At 42.5% G+C, this 16875-nt stretch overlaps 1 protein-coding gene across 9 annotated transcripts in view; it reads left to right on the forward strand.

The window, feature by feature from the left end:
- DST (dystonin) overlaps positions 1–16875 on the forward strand; it is a 1789835-nt gene that overhangs the window by 1406904 nt on the left and 366056 nt on the right. For all 9 annotated transcript variants that reach the window (XM_069235771.1, XM_069235778.1, XM_069235775.1 and 6 more), the window contains 2 exons: positions 3338–3833; positions 11580–13048. In XM_069235771.1, the coding sequence (XP_069091872.1) occupies positions 3338–3833; positions 11580–13048 (1965 nt within the window). The remainder of the gene's footprint in view (positions 1–3337; positions 3834–11579; positions 13049–16875) is intronic.

Genomic DNA, 16875 nt, shown 5'->3' on the forward strand with positions numbered 1-16875 from the left:
CAATTGTAAGCAAGAGAACACAGCATTGTTTTCTCTCCAGATAGATTAACAAAGCAGAGTGACCGCAGCAAGAACACTTTTCAGAGACACGTGGTACTTTACCTATCAGCTGTAGCGTTGTAAATGTCTCTTGTCCTTTTCCAGATGTCAGTATGACCCTGAATGTTCTGCACTAAAATTGGAACGCTTGAAATCTGTTCGTTGTATTTTTGAAGTTTATTTAAAGAGAAGCTTGGGTCAAAGGTCACTTAAGTAAAGTATAGTGGTGGCAGGTGGGCTCCAGAAACGAAGCCGAAGACATGCCTTCCAGAGATAAATGAAAGAAAATAGCTTGATTCCTGCAGGGTTGGGGTTGTTATCGGCGTGCGGTTTTTAGTAATGTAAACAGGCTTTCCACAGCAGAGCGCAGAAAGACCGATGAGGCATCAGAGGTAGATGAACGCCCCCTCTAGTGCTGCCAGGAAAACTGAGATGGACTATGGGGCACGCGGGGGTAGCCGACTGATTACTTCTTTACCTTTATTTCCAGTCACGCATGGGTAAATAGCCACTCCTCAACTCAGGTTTGGGTCCTTTTTCGCAGTGCTTAATGAAATGAAAACATGCCGGTGCGCTAAGCTCTCCTCTGAAACACGCGGCTGCTGCACTTAAATGCGCGAGCACAGAAAACTGAGGCAGCTTAATCCATAAAACATCTAGAGCCCCTTCAATCCATTAAAAGCCACTCCTTGCCCCTTCAGCTCACTCTTTGAGCTTTCTGCTTTCTCCCTTTGTGGAGCTTTTTCGTTTTTCTCTTCCTCTGTCTTTCCCATATGAGGCTTTTGCTTGCAGTAAATGCTTGAAGCAGAAAAGTAAGTGTCGGCCCTCAAAAATAAATGCCGGTGCCGCGCAAAGAAAACCACCAGCTCAAATTAAGCACTGTTTTTCGGCTACCACGTTTCTGCCATTCATTTGTGGCACCGTAGCTCAGATTGGATAATCCCCGTCTTCGACCCAGCATAGGGTGACCAGATTTTGAGGAGCAAAAAGCGGACTGTGTTGCCTGACAGTAACAGATAAATTACTTTAATTATTGCACACTCTGTAGGCGTCTGTTAAAGGAGAGAGCATACCTTGAATTTATGCTTTCCTAGATAATCAGACCTTTGTCCCAAAAACCGGGACATTTATGTTATAATTTGACCTTTGTCTCAGAAACCGGGACATTTGTTTGAAATTAAGAGAAGCGACGGGACAACGGGACAGTACTCTGGACTGTCTGGGGAAAATCCGGGACGTCTGGTCACCCTAACCCAGCAGCATCGTAGAGTTACTTCAGAAGGACAGAGCATTCACACTCCCATCATGGCCCTATACACAGATGACATTTTTTTTGTCCCAGGAGTAACTCTGATTTAGGCCTGGAAAATGAAATGTATGCCTGATTTATAAACCATTAAACAGATGTAAATCAATGTGACATACATGCAAAGCCTGCTCACTCTTACACCCGTTAGCAGTAGGTTTTAACTTAAGTTACATAAGTGGGTTTGATCAGAGGAATGGCCAGGGAAATCCTGTGTGAATAAGTTGAAGACCAGTTCAGTCATACATTAGTGGTGAGTCCCACATATTGTAAAGGTGTTCCTCACACATTTCAGAATACCCGATTTGTGTCTGACTATTACATACGTTACACTAGTGTTTGTGAATGATGTCTTATGTGGCAACGACCCTCCTTTCCACATGTTTTTTCCTGGTGTTACCTTTCCTACAAACCCTCTTAAAGCAATGATGACCAAAGCACCATATATGTTCTCTTAAAGGGGCTTAATTTTGCCAGCTATATTCAAGTTATATCAGGCTCCTTTGACATGCCCATCTCAAACTTGTTTTTCACTTTTATTGCTAAGCCGATGCTGCAAAGCTTATATTCAGGTACACGTGGAAATATCTCCAAGTTAAAGCGTACAAAAATAAATAAATAAAAATAATGTTTACAATATTTGTTTTAATATAATGACATGTCTTCCTATGCAACTGACGTTACAATTACATCAAAGACTAACAATATGTGAAATGTATTTAGAGCAACCCATAACCATACAAAGGGGTTTAAAACTCCTATGTTCACCTGCACATCTGTGAAGCGAAATCATTTTAAATCAGGGTATGGGAGGCAACATACACTCTTTATTATGGAACTGTGTAATTATAAAGACAACAAATAATAAGGAATCACAATTGTATATATATATATATATATATATATGTATGTATATATATGTATATATATATATATATATAGTGATCTTAGCACGTTTTTCTTAATTACAAAATGCTCAATTAACAGTTTTTTAAAAATTATATTTAATCACTCTAACACCGAGCTTCGTTTGGTCCACATTTGTCACTCACATTTTAAAATTCATGGACACTGAATCCCCATTTCACGTAAGCTTGCAGGCTTCAGCATTATTGATGAATCTTACTTCTCAGGGAGAATCTAGGTAATCACTTTTGCAAAGTAAACCACTTCATCTCAAGGATGAGAACAACATCCCACCAAGAAGTTAACCAAGAGATTTTAATCACTGCAATGTTGGAGTTACATCCGTATACTGCTATCTCTTCATCACTGATCTGGCTGCTAGTCAACGGTCAAATCAAATTTGAGAGCCTTATTTTGATTTAAAAATCTGTATGGCAACAAATTTAATTATGCAAAAATCCAAAAAGATCTTTGCAGGAAAATAAGATAAACGTTCTGCATGAGGATCTTAACTTGAGAAAATTCCTGTCTTTTAGGCTTCAGGTTGAGCCCCATCTCATAAATTTCCAAAGTCTTCTCTGAACCATTGTAATTCCATAGCCACCACTTAAATTAATCTTATATGCTAGATTTGGGTATGTCCTATCTTAAAGGATAAGTTATTAATACATTTTGAGATATGGTGATTTAGGTGCTTTAAGATGGCGTGAGATATCAGTGTGTATATATATGCTTCTAGTTCTGGCCAATAGCAGGTTTGGTCTGACTTAAAGTTGAGATGACAGAGAGAAGTAATTAGTCACATGAGGGGTGGAAGATTTAGAAGCTGGTGGTAACAACATTATCAATCCTGTCTGAAATAAGCCAGGTATTCTTGTATTACTTTTCCATCAACCCTGTTACCCTGGACTTATTTATATATTTATTTATTTACTTCAAGTATTTAGAGTGGCATGGACCTAGCCACAACAGTGGTCTTTTAGATTGTGAAGGGTTTGAGTTTCAGCCTGTGTGTATGACTGTGGGACACATGCGAGGCTGAGGCACGAGATTACTTTTCCTAATGTGTCTTTCCTTTTACCTCAGATTCTGCTAAAGGAGTTCGAAAGCCGGCAGCCTCAGTATGAACTTTTAAACTCGGCGGGCCACGGGATACTGAATGGACCAGAGGAGCTGTCTCCATCCCGTGATGCTGTCAGGGAGGAGCTGTCCGCTGTGACAGCAAAGTGGGACAGCCTGACAGGACAACTCGGCGACCGCGCTGACCGCATCGACCAGGCCATTGTCAAAAGCAGCGAGTATCAAAGCCTCCTGAAAAGCCTGTCTGATAAGCTGACTGACCTGGATAATAAGCTAAGCAGCAGTCAGGCTGTGAGCACACACCCGGACGCCGTGAAAGAGCAGCTGGCGACGGCGAGAGAGGTGCAGCAGGAAGTAAAGCAGGAAGCAACGAGGGTGGAAGCGGCGCATGCGCTATGCGAGGAGCTGTCAGCTCTGGTTAGGGAGGAGTACTTGAAGGCGGAGCTGACCAGGCAACTGGAGGCCATTGCCAAACCCCTCAAAGAGACAGAGAAAAAAGCAGGTCAGTACTGGACAACAGAACCAGCTAATAAACACAACCGATTGCAAATAAAAAAACAGGCATTGCACACAAGCACAAGCCACTGTAATTCAGAAATGCATGGGAAATTAAGGATGATGTGGGCAATATTACACTCTGCATGTTACCCGACAAAATACCTCGTTTCTCCTACTGTGGATCTGTTATGGCCTGTAGTTTTCAATAGCCGAAGCCAAATGTCTTGGTGATTCCCAGTAAAAGTGTACAAAGCCATAATTTGCCATAAATCGGAATCAAAATCCATTGTTACAGTGCAGCAAAAAAAGGTGTTTGTTTATTTTCTTTGGAATTGTGTTTTTGCTACTTCATGTTACAGTGAAGGGGTGTTCCATTTGTTTGAGCTCATTGTATAATTGTTATTGTTCGTGTAGGCCCCTCACTAAATAAGTCAGTCATTCTGATTGGTTGAAGCTCACAAACATCAACTTCCGAATTTCACTGTTGAACGCTCACAGTGAGAACATCTGCTCAGATAGATTCAAAGGCATGTGAAAATTAAATCATCAAATAACCAGGGTGAAAGCCATGCCTTTCGCAGAGCCAGGCTGAGAACAATTTACTGCTAGTCCAACTTTTGTCAAAGCCCTGTGCTCAGATTGGCTTTGTGTACAAATCACGACTGAGATGCAATCTTCTCTCTGGCATGAATTTTGAAAAACTAATTTAGGTTTCTCTGCAGATGATATCATTTTTTATAATTTTTTTCGATTTCTTTCTGTGCGGTTTTCGCACCCTCGCCATACAGGTAATCCGGCGCAGACAGTTGCAAAGCAGTTCACTGTTTTTCCCCAAAGCTGTTTTGTAAACTGGCAGCTCTCCATACATTTGTGAGCAAGGTTCGATGTCCTCTGCTACTAATGATTGATTTTCACCATAATTTCTGTCTTATTCACTTCCCTTCTGATCCCTCATGGACTGTGGGTGTTGCTAAAAGGGACTAGTTTTGTCATTCCTTAGCAGGGAACCCCCATTCCCAGCCAGGCAAGCCCAGGAAGCCCTGTGGGGATGGAGAACCCTGGACACTTGTGTGCCAGACTATAACTCCCTCTAGACCAGAGCCTCAGTGTTGTCTTAATCAAAGTGCAGAAAAATATTCCTGTACTTCTGTCTTTAAGGAAAGAAAAAGGTACCTTGGATGCCATTTTTAGGACTATCTGCTGTCAGCACTGCTGGTGATAGGTGACTTTGCACCTTGATACTCCATTGTTTGGTAAAGCATTGCCAGTGCTTAACTTGTAAAAGAAAAAATGAGTGCCAGTGCCCAAGGTTCTGCTGGAAAGCCCAGGGCCAGAGCTATTAAATGTCATTGCGCTGGACACCAAGACGACGTAGTCTTAAATCCACCTTAGGCCTCTTCAATTCACCACCATACACTCTCCACTCCTTTATCTTGCTCCTGCGGTCCCTGTTTCTTCCCTTTGTGATGGCTTTCTGTCTTTTTCTTCCTCCTTTTCCCCCTTTGTGTGTTTTCCCTCCCTTGCTCCACATGAGGTAAAAATAAGCTTTGGTCCCCAAAAAGGAGTGCGTGTGGACCTCACCGACAACCTCCTGCTCAAGTTAAGCACTGAGCTGCCTTGCCTGAGGAAAATATCCCATATTACGTATTACATGATATTAACGCTGTGCTGCATCCGGTGCTCTCTCCGGTACTGGAGCTCATTTGTTCACCACTTCTCCTGCGAGGCGCTAAATCTGAAACCTGCTGACACTGACCGTCCATATCACTGCTGACGCCTTACTTTCCAGGAGCTGTTTAAAACCCACCTACTTTTCTTAGTCTGAGACTCCCCATCATTTGTGTAGCCCCTTCAGCTACTGGAATGTGTTTGCTGTTCAGCAAATTGTTATTATGTTTCCGTCCCACCTGATACTTTCCTGGCCCTCATTGGAGCACTGCCTCAGAGTCCCCTGCGGTGCACCGGAGAGCGATCCGGGGTCTAGGTCTCACTGAATTTACTGGGTTTTAAGCCATGACGTTGCCCGGGGGGACGTTAAGTCACGGTTCCTTCCTAGACTGAAGGTTAAACTTGCGACAATTACATTAGTTCTTTCCCTCTTTATTCACAAAAATGGGGTACTCACCAGTGGATGTTTGTAGCAATATTCACATTCCTCTTGCTTGAGTTGAAGCATTCAGTCTGTAGGCCGTACCCAGGGGTTTATTCCATCAATTAACTCAAGGTTGTGAGGGAGCTATATGTCAGTGTCGTCTACAGAAATATCATGACATCAATATTCTCTCAAAAATATCGCCCCATTGGGTGTAGAATTTCTATAAATAACTCCAATGGGACAATATTTGTGTAACGATAGGACACAGCGCTTATGTTAAAAGATAATCTGATAAAGATTTTCTGGTACCATAGCTGTGATAGTTAACTATATCTTTCTGCAAGACCTGTTTTCCGAAAATATTGACAGCTGTAGTAAGGATGAAATTAATCTGTGTTATTATGGATGTATGGCACCCACATCTAGCACATTATGGGAACATATGGTAGCATTCTCTGCTGACAAGAAGGGACTATCACTTCTTTGGTTCTGTGTCCGTTGGGACTCTGCTATCAAAAAGATGGCTGGCTTTAAATTCACAAACTGAATTACGTGTGTGACACTGTGCTGCGGTTTTATAGAAAGCCATGTGTGTGCTAAATGTTTTATCATATAGACGGGGATTTAGCCTAATTCCTGAGGGTACACCGTGGACAATAGTTCAAAAGGGAAGCCCAGTAAGTCATTCCTCTTGTCCTGTGTGTCTACGAGGCTCACTGCACTATCGGGAGTCATCGTGGAAGAATGACTGAACCTCTGGGTGCAATTGGTGATTCTTTTCTGGTATTCCTCTTGTACCCTTGGAACGCCCGCCAAACCTTCATCTGTGCAATCTGGACCTTTATCATGCTTAACGTTGACACAGGTCACGACTTTTGAAATTATGGTGGAAGCAAAAGGGAAGGGTGTTGCTGAGCCGGCCATTTCCTGCAAAATTATTTTCCGAATTTCTCGGTAAGAAACATTCAAGTGTTTCTAGTCATGATAGGCATCGGGCGTATTTCAGGACATTCAGAGGTACAAGTACAGATTTCCTCTACTGTGTTCCTTTTACGACGATTTAGATTCTTATAAACTACCACACATTTTGCAAGTCATTATCTTCTCAGGCAAATGCCTGGTTTGGAAGGTCCTTGTTGCAAGGGGTGCGATATGCAATCGATATGCATCAGTGTTAGATGAGGAGAGAAAATAGGCCCGGGCACCAAAACAAAAGTGTCTCCTATTAGTGAATTAGATAACTATAAAAGTGGCACATGTTTGCAATTCGAGGCAGTTCTGACCTATTAAAGACACACGGTATAAGTGTTTTGCAAAGTATGGAAGACTGCACAGATTTGAGATTGCTACAGGCAACGTTTGGTTTAATATCTAGGAAATCAGCAGAAAAAGCACTCCATCAGACCATAGTACAGGCCCACAGGCAGCCAAAAACCGGCCCACACACTGACCTGTCAGAGCAGCCCACTGGGCAGTGCTTGGTTACCCTATAATAGGCCAGCCCGACCGTGATATGCCTATCGTTTAAGAATCACACATTAAACGGAGGTTTCCACATTCAGAATGCCCCAGGGTTGTTTTTGATGTAGCCATGGTGCCTGTGAATACCAGTGAATGCCAACAGCACCTCCTAATGTTAGAATATTCTAGTTATTAATATCACCCGGGTGCAGATTTTGTAATATTAACTCCAATGGGGTGATGTTTAGAATAAGATAGTTATGTCAAACAATATTCAGACCACAATATTCTAGTGCCACAGTACTGAGCCGATGTCACAGGAAGCGGATCTGTTACAGGTAAAACTGACACAGCTGCGTAGTTTGGTCTTCTCCTGGTCGAGAGACACCGATACATCAGCAAACCTATTTGCTGCAACAGCATCTTTTCTGTGCTTTTGTATGGTTCCACCTGGCCTCTTTTGAAGTCAGTGACATGGAAAAACCGAGGCTGCTCCTGTACTGTCCTTTGTTTATAGTCTCCATCCCACATTTCAGCAAATTAGTTGTGTTATCTTTCTGTGTTTGACCATTCAAATACAGTACTCCTCATTTGTTGAGCAATTTAAGATGTTCTTGTATAATTGTATTACTGATAAATGAGCACATTTAAGACTTTTGTCACTGTGTCCCCAGTGTGAACATTTTCTTCAACTATACACAGTCAAATCTGAGCACACCATGCACCGTACTGCTGGCAATCAAAATTGATGACCCACTTTCTTTTGTGACTATAGGATGTATAGGACATATCTGGGTCCTCAGATTCAAAACAGCCCCGATTTTTAGTTTAGTACTAATAAGATTACAGGGATCCATGAATTTGGAAAGAATTGGTTTCGTTGTGACAGTGTGTTTTTAATCAAGTTTTAAGTGATTTCCATAGAAAATATCTCGTCAGACCAGTTTGCTCTTCATGGAAGGCCAATAACATTGGATTTGTGCTTGTGGATGCCCTTGAAATGAAGAGAGGCTGCACTTGCAAAGTTATATTTGCCATCTTGTTCATTGTGCACGTTGTATGCAAAGCTAGAGGTTCCACAGAGGTGAGTTGGTCCTCTTGATCTATGAAGCATTCAGTTGCCCAATGGTGATGATCAGATTCCAATGCACATCATTTTTGCACCTGGTAGGACAGCCTAGAATCTTTTATGATTACTTTCTACTTATGAAATACTGGAATCCATATTCACACAATTTGAATGTCAGCCTGCTTATTCATAAATGAAATTGCCCAGCAATTAGTCATTCAAGAAAATCCTTCTCCACCACTGACTTACTCTCCTAGACCTGGACTAGGTCCATGTCTATCTAGTTTTGCAGTTATGCATCCCAGTCTGGAAAAAAATACACCGTTATCTGGCTGAATTCGAAATGATGTAGTTGAATTATATAACATGATTTATTTCAGTGATCCTATCAGTTTAACTCAAGTACCAGAATCCATTTAAAAGTGGTGGTCGGCAAGAGATCTGCAGAATCTCTGCTTAGACTTTGCTGTGCATTTTTTTCTGAAGTTCTGTGGCCATTTATCTTGCTCTTCTGAGACCTTGTAGTGCTTTTCAGGATAATGGATACTACAACTTCTAAAAATGTCTTGGCTTTCAAGGGGAAAACATTCATTTTTCTGTCGCAGCCTACCAAACAGTGCAGCTGTCTGGTTTGCTAATGACATATTGGAGACAATCAGAAAACTGACATAGTAAAGTATTCTGCCCGTTCTGAACCGTTGACATTGCGGCTTCTAACTCACATTTTCTTGCATTCCATTTGCTAGATTTATTTGTTTTGGGCTGTGCAGATTGAGTTTGTCCCTTTCCTTGCCGTAGCCTTATTTACAGTATCCTTTTGAGTGCTCCCTTTCTGTAAACAGGCCAGTGAATCTTGTTCTTATCTCGTCACATTTGCTGTGCATTCAAAGACTGAGGTCATATGTCATGCGCTATCTTCCGAGGGCGCTTGTTTACTTTTCTTTCTTGGATTTCAAAGTGAGAGGACTTATGTGACAGTCTTGCTGGATACTGGGAGTACGAAAGAGTGTTTTCTAGCACACACCAGCATTTAAATAAACTGCTTAATTATTTCAGTAAATCAGAATAAGAGACACAAATGAAGCATTTTTTTTATTTCTGAAGTGGGTTGGAAACAAATACTATAATATGATCAAAATAAATCATTACACTAGGTGATGCAATTTCCACACGTTTTTGTCTGTGCACTGTATAGTTTTATTAATAAAACTATGTGCAAATGTAATGGTAATTTCAACTGAAAATGTGTTGTATGTAATGAATGTGTGCTACGACACCATGAATACTCCACTGTACGCCACTCCAATCTACTCTGTCTCACTCCATACCAAAACACTCTATTCTGCACCACTCCACTTAACACCACTCTATGCCACAACACTCTGACCACTCCATTCTACCCCACTGCACACTACACCACCTCACGCTATGCCTGTCTACTGTACCCGGTACCACTCTACTCTGTGCCAATGCACTCTTTGCCAACCTACTCTACACCACTGCACTCTTCACTTCTGCACTCTACACCACTGTAGTCTAGGCCACACCAATCTACTCTGCACAACTCTACTCTGCACTACTGTACACTCCGCCATATTGCAACACTGCACTCTATGCCAATACACTCTACGCCAATGCACTTTACTCTGTAACACTCAAGTCTATGCCCCTCCACTCTACAGCAATCCACTGTACATCACTCTAATCTACTCTGCACCACTGCACTCTATGCCACTGCACTCTACACCTCTTTACTGTATCCCATCACCCCCTATGCCACTATGTGCAACTGCACTCTAACCTGCACCACTCCACTCAATACCACTTCCCTCTTCTCCGAAACAATCTACTCTATGCCACTGAACTTTATGCCACTCTTTTCTTAACCACTGCACTCTATGCCAGTGCACTCTACACAACTGTACCCTGTGTCACCGCACTGTACACCACTGCACTCCACTCTGCATCACTGTACTCCACGCCACCGCTCTCAACACTACTTTACTCCACTCTACACCACTACACTCTGATACTCTACTCTGCAATACTGCACTCTCTGCCACCACACTCTACACCGCTCTAGTCTGCACTACTCCAATCTGTGCTACTCCACACCATGCCACTGCACTCTAGGGCACTATACTTTAATCTGCACCACTCTATGCTACTCTACTCTGCATCTTTCTATGCCACTCTGTGCCACCCAACTCTCCTCAGCACTCCATGCCACTGCACTCTATGCCACTGCACTCTAGGGCACTATACTTTAATCTGCACCACACTATACTACTCTACTCTGCATCTTTCTATGCCACTCAATGCCACCCAAGTCTCCGCAGCACTCTAGGCCACTGCACTCCATGTCACTTGAATATACTCTGCGCCACTTCTCTCTGCATCACTCAACTCTACGCCACTCCACTCTGCACCAGTCACTGCTACTCTACGCCACTGCACTCTACTCTGCACCTCTGCACTCTTCTATGCACCAGTCTATGCCACTGCTCTATACCACTGCTCTGTAGGATGCTGCATTGTACACCACTAAATTCAGTGCCACTGCACTCTACGCAACTGTCCTCTGCAACACTCTATACCATTGAACTCTACCCAAGTCGCTTTACTCTATGCCACTCCAGTGTGTACGTGACTCCACACTATGCCACTTCAATACCCAACACTCTCTGCCACTCCACTCTACGACACTCCACTCTTTGCCATTCCACTCTGCGACACTCCACACCTCTCTTCTCTACACCACTAACATTTAGCCATACCGAACAGCAGCCACGCTGGTGTACATCATGGCTAAAACACATTGGCAAAGCCCATAGATCTTGCATAGGTGAGACCTATTGGCTTGGCCAATGCTTGTTGTATTTTGTCGGCGCTTTCGTGCATGAAACAAAAGGCACAATACACACATTTATCAGAGTTGGGTGGCGGAGCACTGTAATGGACAAGCTGCTAAGTTCAGAGCCAGAGTCTGGCAGTGTCTGCTGTCCAGACCCCTAAATCTGCGCACTAAAATGTGGCATACATAATTAAAATCTCAACAAATACATTGAACTGCCTTTCAGTAGAAATTGTCCAAATGAATTTGTGTAACGCTTTGTCTCCTACAGATAAGTATGTCGAGCATCTTAAGTGTGCATACGCAAGCTGCCAACAGTTTCAGCAAATGTCAAAGGACTTCCAGGGCTGGTTGGAGGAAAAGAAGAAGGAACAAAGTCAGGCTCCCCCTGTGTCCGCCAAACTTGATACCCTACTCTCGTTAATCAAAGAACAGGCCGCAGTGCAGAAGGCATTAGCTGATGAACTGGCTACCTATGAGAACATCAGCAGAGAAGGAGAGAGCCTGCTACAGAAGACACAAGGGGCGGAAAGGGCCGAACTGCAGACACAGCTTGGCATGCTGAAAAGCGACTGGGTTGAAATTAACAAAAAGGGAACTGAAAGAGAACATAAGTTAAAAGAATGCCAACAGAAAGCCCTTGCATACAGGGAGCATGTAGAAAGCCTAACGCCCTATTTAGATGAATGTGGAAACAACCTCTCTGAAATCAAAGACTACATCGACCTCAAAGAATTAGAAAACAGCATTGGACTAGTCAAGACCTTGGAGAAAAATGTTGACAAACAACGACGAGTGGTGGAAATGTTGAACAGTGCAGCAGAGAGTTTAGTGAATGCCTGTGAGACAGACACTGATGTGATTAGAGAAGAGACTGCAAGGTTGAATCAGCAAGTGGAATCCATTACTGAACAGGTACTCAGTAAGAGAGACTCCCTTGAAAACATGGCCCAGCGTCTAAAAGAGTTTCATGAAATTGTTAGGGAGACTGGGAGGCAAATTCAGTTGTCTAAGGAGCAGCTACAGCAGCATGATTCTCTTGGGGTCCAAGCGTGCAGCAGTAAGCACCTAACCAACATGCAGACCCACCAGAAAACACTCCAGTCCCTAAAGCCAAAGGTGGATCTGACAAGTAAGCTTGCCCGCGAATTGGTGATAGAGGCATCGGATGCTGCAGGCGTTTCTGACCTCTTAATGCAGGCTGAATCTTTAGAACAAGATCACAGTGCAATAAGCAAGCAAATTGAAGACAAATGCTCATTTCTGGAAACAAAGCTTCAGGGAATAGGTCATTTCCAAAACACTATACGAGAGTTGTTTACTCAGTTCACAGAGTTTGATGATGAGCTTGATGGCATGTCTCCAGTTGGAAGAAATCGAGTGCTACTGCTAGCCCAGAAAGAAGATATAAGCAATTTTCTCAGGAAACTGGGAAATCTGATAAAAAGCAATGAAAATGCAAACAGCACCTGCAAAAATATGTTGGCAACTGAAGCTTCCACTGATCTCATTGGGATAAAACGGGACTTAGAGGCTTTAAGCAAGCAGTGCAATAAATTGCTGGATCGAGCTAATGCCAGAGGAGAACAGGTTGAGGGAACTTTGGATCGTCTAGAAGAGTGGTATGGAAAGTTACAAAATATTTCCGACCAGCTCGTAGAAACTGAAAAACATGAAGAATCTCAAGGTCAGGTTGGAATGGAAACTGATGTCATTAATCAACAGCTCAATGTCTTTCAGGTAAGAGGGTCTATTTGTTGAGAAGGTATGGTTTTTCTAATCGTATATTGTCAGTCTCTGCCATATTGTATAATCACAGGTGTTGATGCACCCAATCGCCATGGTAATGCATGTAATCATACACCCATTGAGCCAACAGTGCCATCAAAGGTTTGACTTCGTGTCTCACTATTGTCCCACAACAGCCTGCTAAGTGATGCTTCGGGATTAAGGGAAGGGTAAACAGTGCAAACTATATTTAGTAAACATGCTCTGAAAGCTGGGTTTTGCTTCTGTTTGTGGTGCTGCCTTCATGACCTTAAATTGGAGGGAGCAAGTGGAATGGTACAGGTGCCATTGCTCCCCAGCGATAACAGCTGCTACTCCTGGCTGCCCTTAATCAACACACATAGGTATTGTTATCGGATCAGTTGCTTAGTGTTGGAAACGTGGACGAGCTGATGTTGTAGCACCATGTGAAAATGAAGCACATCAGAAATAAGGGTAAATCTGTTTTTGACAGTGTAGACTCTGAAAATGACTCTGAAAATGACTACCTTCGCCTTCACCACCTTATCATGAGAAAGTATTTTGTATTGCCTATATTTCCTTTTCCACTTTATGGATGAAGACCTTTATTTTATGTTACAATTTAATGTGCCCACGTTGGTGCTAGCTACTGTTTGTGCTTGTTTAAATTATCACACTCTCCACTTGTAGTTTATATTCAACTTTAATGCACTTGTCTTGGCATTTCAAAATGGCATCAGGAAACATACCAGAAGGGATCTGGGCAAACCATTAGATAAATCCAAACAATAGGGATTGCATGTTTAGTAAGAAAAGTGTATTTGTAGATAATTAAAAGTATGTCAGTCCGTGTGTCTCTACCTGAAATGCCACGTGCTCTTCTGCACTTAAAGCAGTCCACTGTCACTTTCTAATTTTGTGCAGACAGAGGCCTACTCAGGCGAGGGTGGAGCATGTGGGAGAGCACATTGCATGCGCCAAGGCCACAAGGGCATTTATGGAGCAAGGAGAGCAGTTTAGTTTCAACGGCGAAGTAGACAGCACCAAAGCAGACCACCAATGGAGACACCAGTGATGGAAAACAGATGAAATGGCAGGTCCTGCTCTGTCTTCTAAACATTTTTTGAGTTGTCTGGTGTTGGTACATTGGAGGCCCCCAGTATAGAGCGTTTGGAGGTCTCCAAGTTACCAACCACAGCCTCAAAATGCAGATCTAGCAGGAAGGGCAGAATGTGGCACGGGTTTCAGCCTGGAAATCACTTGATTTAATCCTCTTTTCTTTATCACTAAACAGTGTTGTGGACTTGAATATAACAGACATATGATGCAGAAGAATGTTTACTGTATTGTTTTGATCACCCAGAAAGAAGGGAAAATATCATAGCCAAACTCTATTGTTCTTGCTTATTTTAGATTATTGATTGTGGTGTTTACTGATGTTGAAGAGCTGATAGGTCAGATAGATAAGGTACCTTTGGCAAGATTGCATTAACTACAGCTGGGAATTTACAAGCTTAAATCTTGTCAATGCCTTTATACTTAAATCATATTATTCGTTCTACGTTATTTACTAATCCTGTAGTGTGATTCAGAAAGGATGTCTGCAACACATGAATATGATTTCTTATGATATTTTTCTAATGTGAACCTATCAAAAAGGCAACCGAGAGCTGTGCATGGTCAAAGACAAGCATAAAGTGCATTGTACTGGTCGTGATGGCTTTCTTAGCGATTCAGCTGTTTTTTGAAGATGGTGTGAGATGGCAAAGGGAGCCAATGGAACTATCTCAGGACGAGGGAGATGTGAAGATATTTCTTCAGGCCCTGCATGAAATGTGCTGGAACTCAAAGGATGTCTTAAAGGGGTGCCCTTGTGAAGTATGAGAAACCGTGAAGCAGGGTTTTACCACCATTGAAAAGCAAGTTTTTGAGGGCTTGAACAGCAGTTCCGAAGATGCTGACTGGAAGAAATAGTTTGACTTTTTTTGCAAGAGTAAGCTGGTAGCAGGCCATCTTTTTTTTAGTTTTTGCAGTGTGCTCTTTGGGGGTAAGGTTAATTTCCAGGGTGAATCTAAGTCATCTGGCATATAGTGAAAGTTGGAGTTTGAAGCCATCAAAATCCAGGTCATGGAGCCAGGTTTGCACTGTTTCTTGTTTGTTGTTCTTGATAAATAACAGGAATACTCTCTTGTTTATGCTGAGCTTCAGGTATGTAATAGACTTCCAGTTCTGTATGTTGTGGAGGAAGTGTTTGGGGTGTTGGATGTCTGAAGCAGAGGGGACTTTCAAGTAGAGTTGTGTTTCAACGGCACATGAGTGAATCATGATGACGTTATTATGAATAGAGCACCAAGATGAAGGTAACATTAGACAGTATTGAATTCCGAGGAATTCTGCAAGTGATAGGCATCTTTTGGGACCTGGAGGTACCCAAGTGAACATACTGATGTCAGTTGGAATGGTAGAATAACCAGTAAAAGAAATTGCTGTTATATACCATTCAAGACTCCAGTGTGCGCATGAGAGTGGGATGGTCAGATGTGTTGAAGGCAGCTGTGAGATCCAAAAGTATCAGGAAGCAGGGGTCATCTTCATTTATGGTCAGGAGGACATCATCTGTGTTGTGTAAGATAGCATTCTATTTGCTCCAGCATGATCTGGAGCCAGATTGGTAGTAGTGCAGGAGATGGTTCGCATTGATGTGATCTTGGAGTTAAACATAATCTGATTTTTCAGTGCTCTTTGCCAATGGGCTAGTAAGGGTAAGAAATCATCTTCATAAAAAGTGCCTATGAGGGATTTGGGTGTGTTAGTGAGATACACGAGAGGTAGGGCTTTGAAGGCTGACTATTGTGGAATTCTGTGGGAAGAAGTGGATGTAAGAGATGTAGGAGGCTTGCTACTGTCATGTGCTGTTGGATCTTATGTATTTTTCACTGAGGAAGGGGTTGATGGCATTGAACTTTTATGTGGATTGAGGAATAAAGGAGTGTGGCATAGGATTGATGGATAGCTTTATTGTCTTGAAAAATGTTCTGCTTCTGTTGGTTGCTTCATTGATAATGTTGGTATAGTACTTTGCTTTGGATGCTGTGAGGTGCCATCTGCATGTTGCGCAGAGGGACTTCATTATCATAAGGTCATCAGGAGTTCTGTGTTTCTTTAAGGTCTTGAGAGTACCAGGGTTCTTGCTGCTTTGGGTTTTACGTGTGTGTTGCAATTGGTGCATGTATGTTCTAATTCGTAAGTTGCTTGAGAGGGTTTGATGCTGGATGTGGTGTTGACAGTGTGATAGATGAGTTCAAAGGGTGTCCATGGATCTCCATCAGGATGAGGGAGATGTGATCATATTTCTTCAGGCCTTGGATGAAATGTGCTGCGACACAAAGGATGCCTTAAAAGGAGTGCTATTGTCATAAGGTTATTTATGATGGAGTCTTTGATGGATTTGAAGGTTTGGTACTGTCTTTTGTGTTGACTTTGATTTGCTGGTAAAATGCTGAGAGGATGAAAGGGATGATAGAATGTTTGGTCCAGTCCATTGTCTGTGATGTTTTGAAGATAAGGTTGAGGATGCGGCCTTTGGAGTGTGTTGGTTGTGTGGCATGCTGTACCACTTTGGGTGGGCAAATGAGGCGTACTACTACTTCTGATCATTTAATATCTTCAGAACCTAGTTATATGATTGAACATTGAAAGGGGAAATTATCCTCTCCAGAGTAGGAAACACCACTGGAGTAGTTCAAGACTGGTGAATCTGTACAATAGTTATGGATTGACTAAATTCATATACCCATACTGCACATATGTGGGCAGTA

Source organism: Pleurodeles waltl, chromosome 5 (assembly GCF_031143425.1).
Source record: "Pleurodeles waltl isolate 20211129_DDA chromosome 5, aPleWal1.hap1.20221129, whole genome shotgun sequence".
NCBI classification, from domain to species: Eukaryota; Metazoa; Chordata; class Amphibia; order Caudata; family Salamandridae; genus Pleurodeles; species Pleurodeles waltl.